This window comes from Morus notabilis, unplaced genomic scaffold (genome assembly GCF_000414095.1).
Source record: "Morus notabilis unplaced genomic scaffold, ASM41409v2 Scaffold348, whole genome shotgun sequence".
Taxonomy (NCBI): Eukaryota; Viridiplantae; Streptophyta; class Magnoliopsida; order Rosales; family Moraceae; genus Morus; species Morus notabilis.
The window spans coordinates 372,745-386,494 of NW_010361555.1; the positions used below are offsets into that span (position 1 = coordinate 372,745).

General features: G+C 32.1%; 2 protein-coding genes across 3 annotated transcripts in view; one reads left to right on the forward strand and one right to left on the reverse strand.

The window, feature by feature from the left end:
• Positions 1–7,076: 7,076 nt before the first annotated feature.
• LOC21401588 (probable glycosyltransferase At5g20260) lies at positions 7,077–7,574 on the reverse strand. The gene has a single exon (XM_010100087.1). The coding sequence runs from the start codon at positions 7,572–7,574 to the stop codon at positions 7,077–7,079; it is 498 nt and encodes a 165-aa protein (XP_010098389.1).
• A 2,914-nt stretch (positions 7,575–10,488) lies between these two features.
• Positions 10,489–13,750, forward strand: part of LOC21401589 (polyadenylate-binding protein-interacting protein 7) — a 5,213-nt gene continuing 1,951 nt past the window's right edge. For both annotated transcript variants that reach the window (XM_024166910.1, XM_024166911.1), the window contains exons 1-4: positions 10,489–10,860; positions 11,570–12,419; positions 13,040–13,490; positions 13,593–13,663. In XM_024166910.1, coding sequence (XP_024022678.1) covers positions 11,649–12,419; positions 13,040–13,490; positions 13,593–13,663 — 1,293 coding nt within the window. In that variant the 5' untranslated portion in view covers positions 10,489–10,860; positions 11,570–11,648. The remainder of the gene's footprint in view (positions 10,861–11,569; positions 12,420–13,039; positions 13,491–13,592; positions 13,664–13,750) is intronic.

A 13,750-nucleotide genomic window follows, 5' to 3' on the forward strand; every position in this document is an offset into this window, starting at 1 on the left:
GTAGGCAAGTAGTGTGGAGAATGGGAAATGGATACCTATCGCATTTTAATTTCGCAATATGTTTTGTTATGATAAGACTTTTTAATTATATAGATGCAGTTTGGTTTTAAGAAGATTGAGACTTCTTTATAATTTAAAAATTAATATCTGTTAATTTAATATTAAAGTTAAGTTTATTTTCCTTCATTATATGGTATATAAATTTTTTTTATAAATTTTAGTTTAATTAATTAAAGTATTTTAAGTGATTATATAATAGTGAGTTTAAGAGATGACTACTTAGTTAGGTTCGCCACATCTATGATAATAATATGGTAATTAGATACGCAATCGAGATTGTGCGGGCCGTTAACTTCCCAATGCTCATGCAATGGTGCCTTTCTTAAAGTGCAAGATCTTAATCGCATAGGAAAGATTTTCCAGAATAAGAAAATAATGTTTGTTTTCCTTATATATGAAGGAAAAGAAAAGAGTTTTTTTGATAATATCGAAAAAATTAAATTACTGGTGATTTTTTATTTTTAATCATTGTATCTCTATTATGAATTATGAATTGTATATTATATATATATTTTTAAACTATATAATTTTAAACTATATTTAACGTTAAAAAAGTGAGCCTACTGATAAAAAATAATATAAGAGAAAATCCTAAAAAAACATTACAGCACATAAAGTTTGTCCACAAAAATAAGAAATCACTTTTTTTTTTTTTTTTAACAAAATAAGAAAGTACTGTTGAGTGTTGAGCTACATCACCATTCCTTAGTCGGTGAGTGCAATTATAAAGCACGTGTCCTTTTTTTCTTTTCGCTTATGAAATGGACGCGACAAGTTGAAAATTCTGGTATGTACTTGAGGAAGATCATTTAAGCCAAGAATGATATGTGTTCAACTTCTTCGCATTTATATTCTCGCAAAAAAAGAAAAAACTTCGCATTTATAATATGATGTATTCAATTAAATTATCCGCATTGGTTAGCAAAAAAAAAAAAAGTCTCTAATTTCAACCACCACATGAATATTGAGGGGATGTTTAGTTGGAAGATTCAAACCATAATTTGAATCATGATTCATGGTTCATTACAGTATTTTTTCTCATAAAAAATATACATAAATAAAAAATGATCATAATCATATGATTCTAATATATGAACCAAACGTCTCCTAAATATATGAATTTAAGTAATTATACTTTAATCGCGTTTCCTGGGCAGGGTAGGAAATATCCTCAATCTTGCATAATTCAATATCTATAAATTTTTCGTGGATTTCTTTCGTTCACAAGTTTGTAGAAAGCGGATTTTGCTTATTTATTTATTTTATTTTATTCCTTTTTTTTTTTCTTTTGGTGATGAAAATTGAAAGCTATACTTTGTCTTGCCAAATGGAACGTACCCATAAACTGTCTTGTTTACTGTACAAGTAGGAAGAAATCTTCTTACAAATATTACATTATCGTATTTTATATATCCAATATGTACCGAGTAGAGAGCTGAACACATTCCTACGAGTTTAAGGTTATGATAATATACAACCTTATATTATAAAAAAAATAATCACGATAATGTATAACCTTACGATTAACTGATTAAGATTTTCATTTTTTTATTTTTGGAGGGTTCAATTTAAAGGAAATTATTACATAAGCAAAAGTAATTATAATTTATTTTTTTTGCTACAATTCAACTTTTAAAAGACAATTGGGCCCATTCAGTTCGTTGATTCGAGTTTTTAATTCGAGTTAAGATGTGACTTTATGTGAGTACTTTTTATTGTAACAAAAAAATTAAATGTGATTATTTTTTAAAATTTTTTACTGTAACAAAACTCGAATCGGTAAAATAAACGGGACCAAAATATCTCTCTATTTAATATATCATGTCAAAAACCTCTCTTATGAGTTATTCGTTATCCATCCATACATAACTCCAAAGAAGAGTGAGTTTTTTAGGGTATATTTCGTTCAACTTGGCGCGTGTTGATTGGTTACTTCTTTAACTGGGATCCATGTGGCCAACTTCAATTGGATCACACAGAAATTGGCCACGTGGCAGTATTGCAAAGGAGAATAGAAACGGGCTCATGTAGAAACACAATACAAAATCCTACGTTGCTCAGTAGTCGACAACCGCTACCACGTGTCGCGCTGTGATTGTCAGAATAAGAAAATGGCGGGCCCGCCTGTTGCACCAGCTGACACGCCTGTCCCCTTCCCCTCGACGCGCGCCACCTCGCGCGTGTATTCCACGTGCCAATCCTACGTTGTGGTCTAATTTTATCTCTCTTAACATCGTTTTGCACCAAATTTTTAATACTACTAAAAAAAATACTTTAAATAATAAAATGAAATTAAACAAACATAAAATAAAATCACACCAAATTAAATAAGAAACAAAACAAAATATAATTAATTTAAAACACAACAAAATAAGTTAAAAAATTATTCTTCTATCTTTGCTTAAGATTTTTTCCCATTATTCTTTCTTTTTTTTTTATGTCGTTTTCTTATTTTTTTTTTAAATAATTTGTATAACCATTGTTTTAATTAATCACATGCACGTACGTGTTTAACACTAAAACAAAACAAATACTGAAAAAAGAAAAAAAAGGGTGTTGATTTGTGGTCCAATTTTGTTCATATTAATACCATATTGCTCTAAAATTTTTAAAGCTACTCAGATAAAAATACTATAAATAATTGGAATAAAAAATAATTACACAAAAATAGACTAAAATAAAACAAAACCACACTAAATTAAACAAAAAACACACTAAATAAAACAAAATAAAATTAATTTAAAACACAATAAAATAAATTATAATTTTTTTGTCCATCTTTTGCTTCAAGTCTTTTCCCGCTTTTGTCTTCATTTCTTTTGTGTCTTTTATTTTTCTTTCTTCTCTCTATTTTTTTTAAATAATTTGTATAGCCTTATTTTAAATGGTTAAAGTCTAGTGTGTGTGTGAGGAAAAAATGAGAAACAACACTTAAAATGGTAAAAAAAATATTATTTACGTCAATTCATTTAAAAATAAATAATTATTATTTAATTAATAAAAATAAAATAAAATAACGTGATAACACCCAATTATTAAAATAATAAAAATAACATACCTATACAAAACCATGTCAAATAATATAGGGCTTATTCTTTTACCGTTTATGAGTTAGGTGACTTGAGTGTAGATTTTGAGTTGAGTTATAACTTGAGTTGAAGTTGTAACTTGAGTTTGTGTTTGGTTGTGTACATTTGAGTTATAGTTTGAGATAAGAATCTTTTTGAGTCTGTGTTTGAGTGAGTCAAAACTTGAATTTTTATTTAGATAGTATTTTAATAAAAACTCAATGCTGATGAAAAATTTTAATAGGGTATATGGGTGGGGTTTTAATCATCTTTTTGTTGTCAACGCATAGAAAAAAATCATCTCAATCAGAATTAAAACGAAAAACTTATAGCATTTTTAAGAATAGAAAAAATACTATTCAATAATTTGAGTTCGAGTTTCTGAACTCGAGTTGAAGGGGAAACTTTAAACTCGAGTTTTAGTCCCAAACTCGAGTTCAAACTTAAAAGAATGTGAATTTAAATAAAATTGTAACTCGTGTTGTTTTTTTTTTTTTTTGAGTTTTTGACTTAAAAACTCAACTGCCGAACAGCTCCATACTTTCTTTGTATTGCAAAAGACATAATTACCAATTTCGATGCATAAAAAGAATAAAAATTTGAAATTCAAAATAAACAAAGAAATTAAAGGGGTATTCTTTGGCCCCATTTTTTTCGCATATTCGAGTTTAAAATTTGAGTTTTGCTATAGTAAAAAGCTCTCAGAAACAGTCACATCTAACTTTTTTGCTACAGTAAAAAGCTTTCACACAACATTACATTTTAACTCGAATTAGCGAACCGTACGGGCCCTCTTGACTTTGACGACCCATGCTCATAAAAAGGTGAGGGGTCATGTGGCTCATGATCCACGACCATGGTTTTGTAGGTAAACGACACAAATGAGGTAGAGTCGTGCGGGCTATAGCAACCCGCAAAGGCAGAGTGGTTATGTGGATTGTGACCCATGGTCATATCAACCCATAGCAATTAAACGTTAAAATTTAGACGTTAGACCATCTACAATATAAAAATTAATATTAATTGTATATTTTATATTAAAAAATGTAATAATAATATATTTAATATGTTATTTTTATTTACGTTCTAATACATAATACTATTTCAAATGTAAAATTTAATGTGTAATATAATCATTAAGTTTTAGAAGTTGTAAAACTAATCTTTTATTTTTAAATAATTTGAAATGCAAAATTGTAATGATAAATGAAAAAGTAAATATATCAACCAATAAAAATTAAATGTTAAATTTGGATGTTGGCGTTAGACCATCTACAATGTAAAAGTTAATATTAATTGTATATTTTATATTAAAAAGTGTGATAATGGTATATTTAACATGTTATTTTTATTTACGTTCTAATACATAATACTATTTCAAATGTAAAATTTAATGTGTAATATAATCATTAAGTTTTAGAAGTTGTAAAACTAATCTTTTATTTTTAAATAATTTGAAATGCAAAATTGTAATGATAAATGAAAAAGTAAATATATCAACCAATAAAAATTAAATGTTAAATTTGGATGTTGGCGTTAGACCATCTACAATGTAAAAGTTAATATTAATTGTATATTTTATATTAAAAAGTGTGATAATGGTATATTTAACATGTTATTTTTATTTGTGCTCCAATACATAATACTATTTTAAATGTGAAATTTATTTTTTAATATAATCATTAAGTTTTTGGAAGTTGTAAAACTAATCTTTTATTTTTAAATAATTTGAAATGCAAAATTGTAATGATAAATGAAAAAGTAAATACATCAGCTAATAGTAATTAAATGTCAAATTTGCTATATGTTATATTTGGTGATAAATTTGTCACAAAGTATAACATACTACAAATTTAGTACAACAATCGACACTCATTACGAAGCGTTTACACTTAAATGCCAAATTTAGTGCTGGAAGAATGGGTGGCGGGCCTGCCTGAAGCCCGAAAATTTTTGGGCTCGGTGGGCAGGGCCCTAAGTCCACCTGTCCAAGTTCTAGGCCGGGCTCGGGCAGCCCAAAAATAAAGCAAAAAAATAAGCCCACAGCCGTGGAAAACCCATTGCCTAAAGCCCGTCTAAAAATTTTTTATTAGTATTTGTTTTAATAATGTGTGTTGATTTTAATCTAGATTATAGTTTTTATATAATTTTTACAATAAATAACTTAATAATTATTTATATACAAATACAATTAATAAACAATATTATATATAATATAGATACACAATATTATAAAAAATAAAACATATATATAAAAAAATATATATATATTAAATATTCGGGCAGCATGACCGGGCTTCGGGCAACCAAGACCTGCCCGAAGCTCGTTCAAGGTGGAGGTCGGGCTCGAGCGGGCAACCTGAATTTTTCAGGCAAGCGGGCTCGGGCAACGGGCACAAGTTCATTTTTTTCAGGCGGTCGCGGGTGGCCCGTCCAAAGTTTCAATACTAGCCAAATTTACCATTGACACAGTAATCATATCATTGTATTGGAGATGCTCTTAAACCTTATTAGGTGGCAATTGACTTTCTCAATGTCGAGTGGGTAACTTAGCAATAATAGATTATCATGGTGTGTACGTGGTCAAAATTTTGAGTGTTAGATGGTCCTTAATTTGAATGTGAAAATTTACTATTGCCAACCTAATATTCGATTTAAAGGGCGCTACTGCATTCGATGCTTGGGGCTAGTAACACCCAAAAAAATAATATGCTAACGCTAGTCATTCTCTTCCCAACTTTTTACAAAAAAAAAAAAAAAAAAAAAAAAAAAAAAAAAAAAAAAAACAGAGAGAGAGAGATTCCCCTGAGGCTATTAGTGCTACAAAGTCTACTCTAAATAGTTTTCCTCTTGCGAACACCATTGTTTTTGTCATATCTCATTTGTGTGCTTTCTTAGGTGGTAGCGGATGCTTCCTTGTTGCTATGGCAGTCAACCCACTTGCATAATTTGTAATGTCTTCCATTAATGATCGTTTCTGGCTTGAGGAAAATTCCCACTCTATTTCTGTTTTGGTTTTAGGCTAGTGCGAAGTTGTTTTTGTTTCCCCAAAAAAAAAAATGAAAAATGAGATACTGCAATGTAAAGACTCGTTCGGTTTTTACATTTAAATTAGTAATTTTTAATTATAATATTTAAATTTAAAACTTGTTATGAGAAAAAAATACTATAACAGAATTAAAATTATAAATGCGTCCTAAATGTTTTCATCCCTAGATGCAATTGCTGGTCATTATTTTTTTTACAGCTTTTTGTAGATTTGATGAAACAAGATCCTAAATAACGTTCAGGCCACTTTTCAGTCTCTTTGCCATTCACGCTAGTTATTATTTTGTATAGTTTTGATAACTTTAATTTGCTGTTAATTAGATGTGACACATGAACAACCTTTCATTGCTCTATGGGGGTAACACCATTGAAAATTTTTGCCGTATTTTTGCAATTTTTTTTTTTTTTTGCAAATTAGATGTGACACATGAAAATCTTGTATCGTTGTTGTTTTTGGTACAACATATGTTGGGTTTACAGGTTCTACTTGTGAAATCCAAAGAGTGACCCAGTTGAACAGTTGAGTCAGACCTCGGCCACATTGCCCGTGAGGCCCAAATATATAAAAAAAAAAAACTAATGAATGGTCTCCGACGTTTTTAAAATGTGACAGTTTGGTCTCTAATATTTTCTTTGACAAAACAATCCCCTACCTATTTAAAAAGGTACAATCTCATCATTTTCATCAATTGTCATCCAAAAAGTAACGGTACAGTGCATGTGAGAACCCATGTAGCCATGTTGTTGCTAGAAAGACGAAAATGCCCTTAATTGGCCGATTCTGGACACGTCGGCACCATACTCGAACAAGCAGAACTTATTGATCGGCAATCTCTCCTCATAGGTCGCCTTCTTGAATGGCGCCCTAGAATCGATCAGAAAGCCTGGATCGCCAATCAACTAATTCACCAGGGCCGACTCGTTCGCTCCGCTGCTCTGATCAGGCCGGAGGTAGCTGAGGAATCTCACTGATGCGTTCTTCGGCTCGAGCGACATGTCAACGCTGAAGGTGGAGACCGCAGGCAGGGAAACATCTTTGTGAGGAATGAACTTGCCGACGGGAGCGGGAAAGCAGGAGATCTGGATTGCGTTCTTCCTCAGCTCGAGGACGTTCCGGTCGCCATCAGTGGTGTTGCCGCGGTAGGAGATGAAGACGTGGTCTACGCTGAGGATGCGGTTCCAATACGGTAAGGCCCTCTGGATCTCCCTAACGAAGCGTGAGAGGGAGTTGATACGAACATTGGAGGATAAGGGGACAAAGTAGAGGTGAGCTTGTTCGCCGTCTTCAGTGGCGAAGGGACTGCTCCGGAGAAAGGTGTAGAAGAGCGACTCAGATGGAGATTCGTAGGGGAAGGCCGCATTTGGCTTGTAGATGAAAATTTTGAACTTGTTGAGCATGGATTCATAGTTTTGAAAGAATTTGATGGGTGAGATGTAGGGCGATGGGAGTTATTTTAGTGTAATTTCATCTTTCTAGCAACAATATGGCCTACGTGGGTTCTTATGTGCACTGTACCATTATCTTTTGGACGACAATTGACAGAAAGGAGGAGATTGTACCTTTTTAAATAGGTTGAGGGTCATTTTGTCAAAAAAAAAAGTTGGGGACTAAACTCTCACATTCTAAAAAGGTTTGGGATAATTTGTGCAAATTACCCAAAATTGATTTATGGAGAAACAAATGGTGGTAAATAGCATATTTTTAAAACTAACTTAAGTAAATAGTAGCTTTTAAAACAATTTGAAGTAAATAATGGTTTACATAGTAAATGAATAATTTACGTGATAGATGATTCATTTATCGACTAGTAAAAAATAACTTACGTGGTAAAAAATCTTAAAAAGTCTTTATTTTCATGAAAAAAATCAATATACTAGTCGTAAAAAGAAAACTTACGTGAAAAAAATATTTTTACTAGTCGTGAATGAACCATTTACGTAGTAAATGATTCATTTACTAGGTAAACTGTTATTTACTTTAAATAGTTTCAAAATTTGTTATTTGCTTAATTTACTTTCAAAAATTTACTATTTATTAGGGGTGGTAATTCGTGTCACGTGTCGTGTTCGTGTTGTTTTTTGATCGTTTCTTTCTAAATTTGCAGTCAACTCGAACATGACCCGTGACGCGAAATTTTTAAAAACCGCAACACGAACATGACACGACCAGTTTACGGGTTGACAAGACACGACACGAAAATGACCCAACCCGAAATTGACACGAAAATTGTATACTTTTATTTAGTTTTTTACATATTAGAAACAACTTAAAATTCATAACACACAAAAAATACAATAACTTCCATTGAAATTAAGTAAATAATAGTATAAGATTTTGAGTATGCATATCATGATATCACAAGTTCATAATAAAATAAAAAATATGTAATGAAAAATATATGTATTTTTTAGTTTTTTACGAGTTTCGTGTCGTGTTCGGGTTAGGCGGGTCCAACCTGAAATTGACATGTATTTTTCGTGTCAATTTCAGGTCGACACAGTTATGATTCGAATCTCTTTTTTCTCAACCTTGACCCACGAAATTCGTATCGTTTTCAAGTCGTATTGTCGTGTTGTGACCCATATTACCGGCCCTACTATTTACTACATTCTCTCAAAAATCAGAGATGTCAAATTTTATAGAGTAATAAGAAAAGGAGACAAATACCCTTTAGAGTGCATGAGTACGGATTTTTATCTCTTATTCTTGATTAACATATTTTTTAGTCAAATAACTACATAGTCAATAAAGTATTAATCAAGAGTAATAATTTAGTTTCGAGTAAGTTCATCAATTTTCTATAGAGAGGGAGTAATTACAAAGCTAAGAAATTTTGATTCTGCATTTAAATTTTGTGAGAGAACTTATTAGAGAGAACTTTTTAAAGTCAAATATTCTGTGAGAAAAAACATTGTAATATGATCAAAACCATGAATTTGAATTCATGAACCAATGATAGCCTGTAAATAAATTCATAAACCAAAGATAGCCTGAATAAATATCTGTTATCAAGTGAAAGATGTTAAATCTTTTATTTTTGTTGGTATAATATTATCAACTAATTATTTAAAGATTACTTCTACATAATGTACTTAGGGCTTGTTTAACTCATTTATTTGAGTTTATAATTTGAGTTGAGATGTAATTTTATATAAATTTTTTTTACTGTAGTAAAAAAATTAAATATAATTTTTTTTAAAATTTTTTTATTATAATAAAATTTAAATTTTAAATTTAAATTAGTAAAATGAATGACACATACATTCACATTCAAAAGCTAACTTTATCTCATATGGAAAGTGAAAAAACGTGAATATATATTTGATTATTATTACTTTTTTGTTTATCTCATATGGAAAGTGGAAAAACGTGAATATATATTTGATTATTATTACTTTTTTGTTGTTTTGTTTGCAGAAGTAAAAATCATTGTGGTTACTGATGTCATTCAGGGGGAAGAAAAGAGACAACAAACAAAACGAGGACATCAAAATTAACAGATGAATATCCAATTGAAATTTAAGACAGAAGCTTTTGATAATAATAAATGGTACTTCTTTACCCGCATGTAGAAAGTGGGAAAATACTGTTAACCTAATCATAGTTTTATTTTATATTTTTTCAAGAGAACAAACTTAATCATAGTTTAACTGACTTTAAATTGTTGCTCATGGTATGGTTTTGTTTTTTCAAAGAAGAAAGGGGAAAAAACCCTATTAGTGGCAGTTTTCGAGAAACGTGATTTTATTGAGATTTTTAACTGTAATAGAAAAAAATTAGATCTGACTTTTTATAAGAGTTTTTAACTGTAATAAAATTAAAATTAAAAATTTGAATGAATTTTAAGCCTATTTAATTTGTTAATTTAAATTTTTAATTCGAGTTAAAATATTACTTTATATGAAAATTTTTACTGTAATAAAAAAATTAAATATAACTATTTTTAAAATTTTTTATAATAATAAAACTTAAATTTTAAATTTAAATAAGTGAAATAAACATATCAAAATCAACGAGGCCTTCATCATAGTTTAACTGACTTTAGATTGTTTCTCATGACATGGGTTTTAAAGAAGAAAGGACAACAAAAAAAAACCTCCTATTAGTGGCAAATATTAAATTAAATATATATTTTTGTTTTCTTAAAAAAATTAATTTATCGTATTAGGCGAAAAAAGTCGTGCACAGGTGCACACTTTAATTTCACAAATCCCAAGGGTATGATTAGGTAAATTAATTAATTAATTTATTAACTATATTGTATAATTTAGGGTCAAGAGAAACAGAGGATCTAGAGTTTAGCTTTAGATGGAGAAGCGAGGAGAGAGAAAGAGAGAGGGATAGAGATAGAGAGAGAGTGAGAGAGAGAGAGAGGTCAAATCGAGTGGCGAAGGGTTGGCTGTCTTTTATATTTTTGTGGTGGTGGTGGTGGTATTAGCCAAAAGAGGGTTTCAGACAAAAGAAAGAGGAGAGAGAGAGAGAGAGAGGAAAGAGAAGAGAGAGAGAGAGAGAGTGGGAAAGGGAAGCCCTTGAAAGCACAAGATAATACTGGAGAGAGTTTATAGCTCGAAACCCAATAAAAGCCCCATTTTTGAGTCTCTATCTTCCTTTCTCTCTCTTCTCCGACTCGTCGGATTTTAGCTCCATCTCAGTCCATGGATCCATGCGATTTGGTTCGCAAAGGTATGCCTAATTTCATATTCCCCACCGGATCTTTCAGATTCTCCACGGAATTTTGTGGTTTTGGGGCTTTTTTTAATGTTAGTTGTCAAATTGGAGTCGAAAAATCGAGATCTATTGATTTCGGTTTGTTTGAATTATGCTGGCTAGCGGTTTTGGTTAATACTCGCTTTGCTTTTACTCAATTGTGTATTTATTGCGGTTGTTTTTATTTGATTGTGTTTTAGAACAGGATAATTAGGGTTGCCGTTGTTCATTGAAAATCTTTTCTTTTTTCTTGACCTATTTTTGTTACTGTTGGGATTTTAATCAATAAATTATTTGAGTTTGAAGCCCTATTTTTTCCGGCCTAATTGTGACAAAATTGGGTAAAGAAGTTTTTTCAAGGCTGCTTTTTTTTTTTTTTTTTTGAGTTTGGCTTATAATATTTCTACAATCTTGGGACTTACATAGTAAATATTTGTGTTTAATTTGTTTCCTGCACTTGGAGGGAATTTGTTTCTTCCAAATTTGTCCTTTTCCAATTTCCCGTGTTCAAAAGCTAGTATATTCTCAATATGTTCACCAAGGATTCTATAAAGATAGCTGTTTGACATATGTGCCACACGGTGTTGAATCCATTTGCGGCAAAATAATTGACCAATTTGCATATAGTTTTTTTAAAAGGAAAACTTTTTGGCCACTGGACTAACTTTCATCGTCTGTTTTGCAGGGTTTGGTTGAAGCTTTACCGGAATTTGAGTTATTTTTATCACCCCGCATCAGTATTTTTGTTTTTATTTCAGTAAATAATGAGCTTATCCAAGAAAGGAGCCTGTACGACTGAGGCAAAGCTAAGCACGGCAAGCAAGCTAACAAGACTAAATCCTAATGCAGCAGAGTTTATTCCTTCTGCCCTCCGAACATCGCCATCCGGAAGCACCAGTGCAGCCAACGCGGCATCTATATTTTCTTCTTCTGGAACTTTAGGAAAAGCAGTGCTAGATCGATCAGAGTCGTCTGTCTCGAATAATTCCGATGAAGAGGCCCACCAGTACTGGCGCCGTCAGCTCCCTGATGATATTACCCCTGACTTCAAGGTCATGGGAGAAGATGAATCTCAAGCCCTGGGAAATCTCTCTTTGGCGGGCTTATCCTTGCACGATGATAGTGAATCAATAAGGTTTTCTCCTTCTACAGGGAGTGGTTATTTGTTAAACGAGGCACGCGTTAATGGTAATAGCTTTTCTGAAAAGTTAAGAATCTCTGGTTCGACTTATGGTGAAGATTTATCTTCTGGCAATTTCCTGCATATGTCAACTCAGCCTTGGGATAAACAGATTGTGAATAGCAATCAGCTTGTTAGTAATGGTCAGGAGGGGCTTCCTTATGATGGCATTTCTCGGCATGGGTTTATGAATGATATGTTGGGTGAACATGCAATGGTTGAAGATACTGATATTAATCCTCTTGAATTTTTGGCTTCACAGTTCCCTGGATTTGCTGCTGAAAGCCTTGCAGAGGTTTATTTTGCCAATGCATGTGACCTAAATCTGACTATTGAAATGCTCATCCAGTTGGAGGTATGCTTAGTTGCTGTAAATGTTTTAGGCTTTTTTGCTTTAGTAAATCTGAGCTGCACTTGTGTCTGTCTTGATTTTTATGACCGTCTTTTAAAGATAAATAATTTTTTTATCACGACGACTTAAGTTACTAGAGCCCTGTCTTTCCTGTTTTTCGTTTCTTCATTTTCACACAAGCACACACCAACGGACATGGACGCATTGTTGCTAAATCCTTGGCTTGGCTTGATTCTAATCTAACTATGGAGAGCACTAGCTCTCATGCCTAATTTTGGCAGGGAAGATCTGGCTCAACAAAGAGCTTTGAGCTGACTCCATTGCAGTCTTTTGTCTATCACTCGGTTCCTTAATCATTGTGGCATGGTATGGGGGGTTTAGGGATTTTATGCGGGTCACATCCTTCTTTCACTTTGTGGTGCTAATAGTGATTGTCTTTTCTATTATTTTTGGTCTCTGTTTTTTACGGTTATGGTCGGACAGTGGTATTTGTGGGAAATTTTTTTATTTGTTTATTTTCTGATAATACTATGTTGCAATTATTTTATTTTATTGTTCAATATCTCAAAGAATTAACTCTGCATGTGGGGTATATGTGACAGTAACCTTTCTTTGAATTGTAGCTTCAAGTTGATAGCGGTTTCAATCAAAATCTGAGCTCAAAGACCCTGTCTGCACCTAATCTTAGTGCAATGGACTTTCCCGCACTTACTCCAACAGATGGTCAGAATGGTCCTCGAAAATATGCTGTAGATGAACTACAGCAAAGTGGCAATCCTTATCGTTCTTCTGACAAGGAAAACCTGCTTTTATTCAAGTCGAGCTCTTCCGTTCCATCTAGAGGTGGTATAGATTTTGCTTCAGCAGTCAGGAAATTGGCTGCTCAGGATTCTGGTGTATGGAAGTATGAGCAGAATAGTTCTGCAGATGCTGCTATTGGCTCAAGTAGAAGTTCTCATGCTTTGACAAGTACTTACAGCAGTGGGCACGGAAGAGGCACCTACAATGACCGGGCGCAATCACGTGGCTCTGCTCGGGCTGCTCCTGTTTGGCTTGAAACTGGAGATGCTGTTGGTAATATTCCTTGGTCAACCAAATTACTTGTGTTTATATGCCTTTAGATGTGGAATGATTCCTTCCAGATTTATATCTGCTTTAACAATGTTGAGATGACAGCAAATATGTATTCTGAGCTAAGGGAGGAAGCTCGTGACCATGCACGCCTACGTAATGCATACTTTGAGCAGGCTCGTACCCTCTTTTTTTTTTTTTTTTTTTTTTTTTTTTTTTTTTTTTTTTTTTTTTAAAGGGGGCCCTACCTTTTTTTTTTTGGG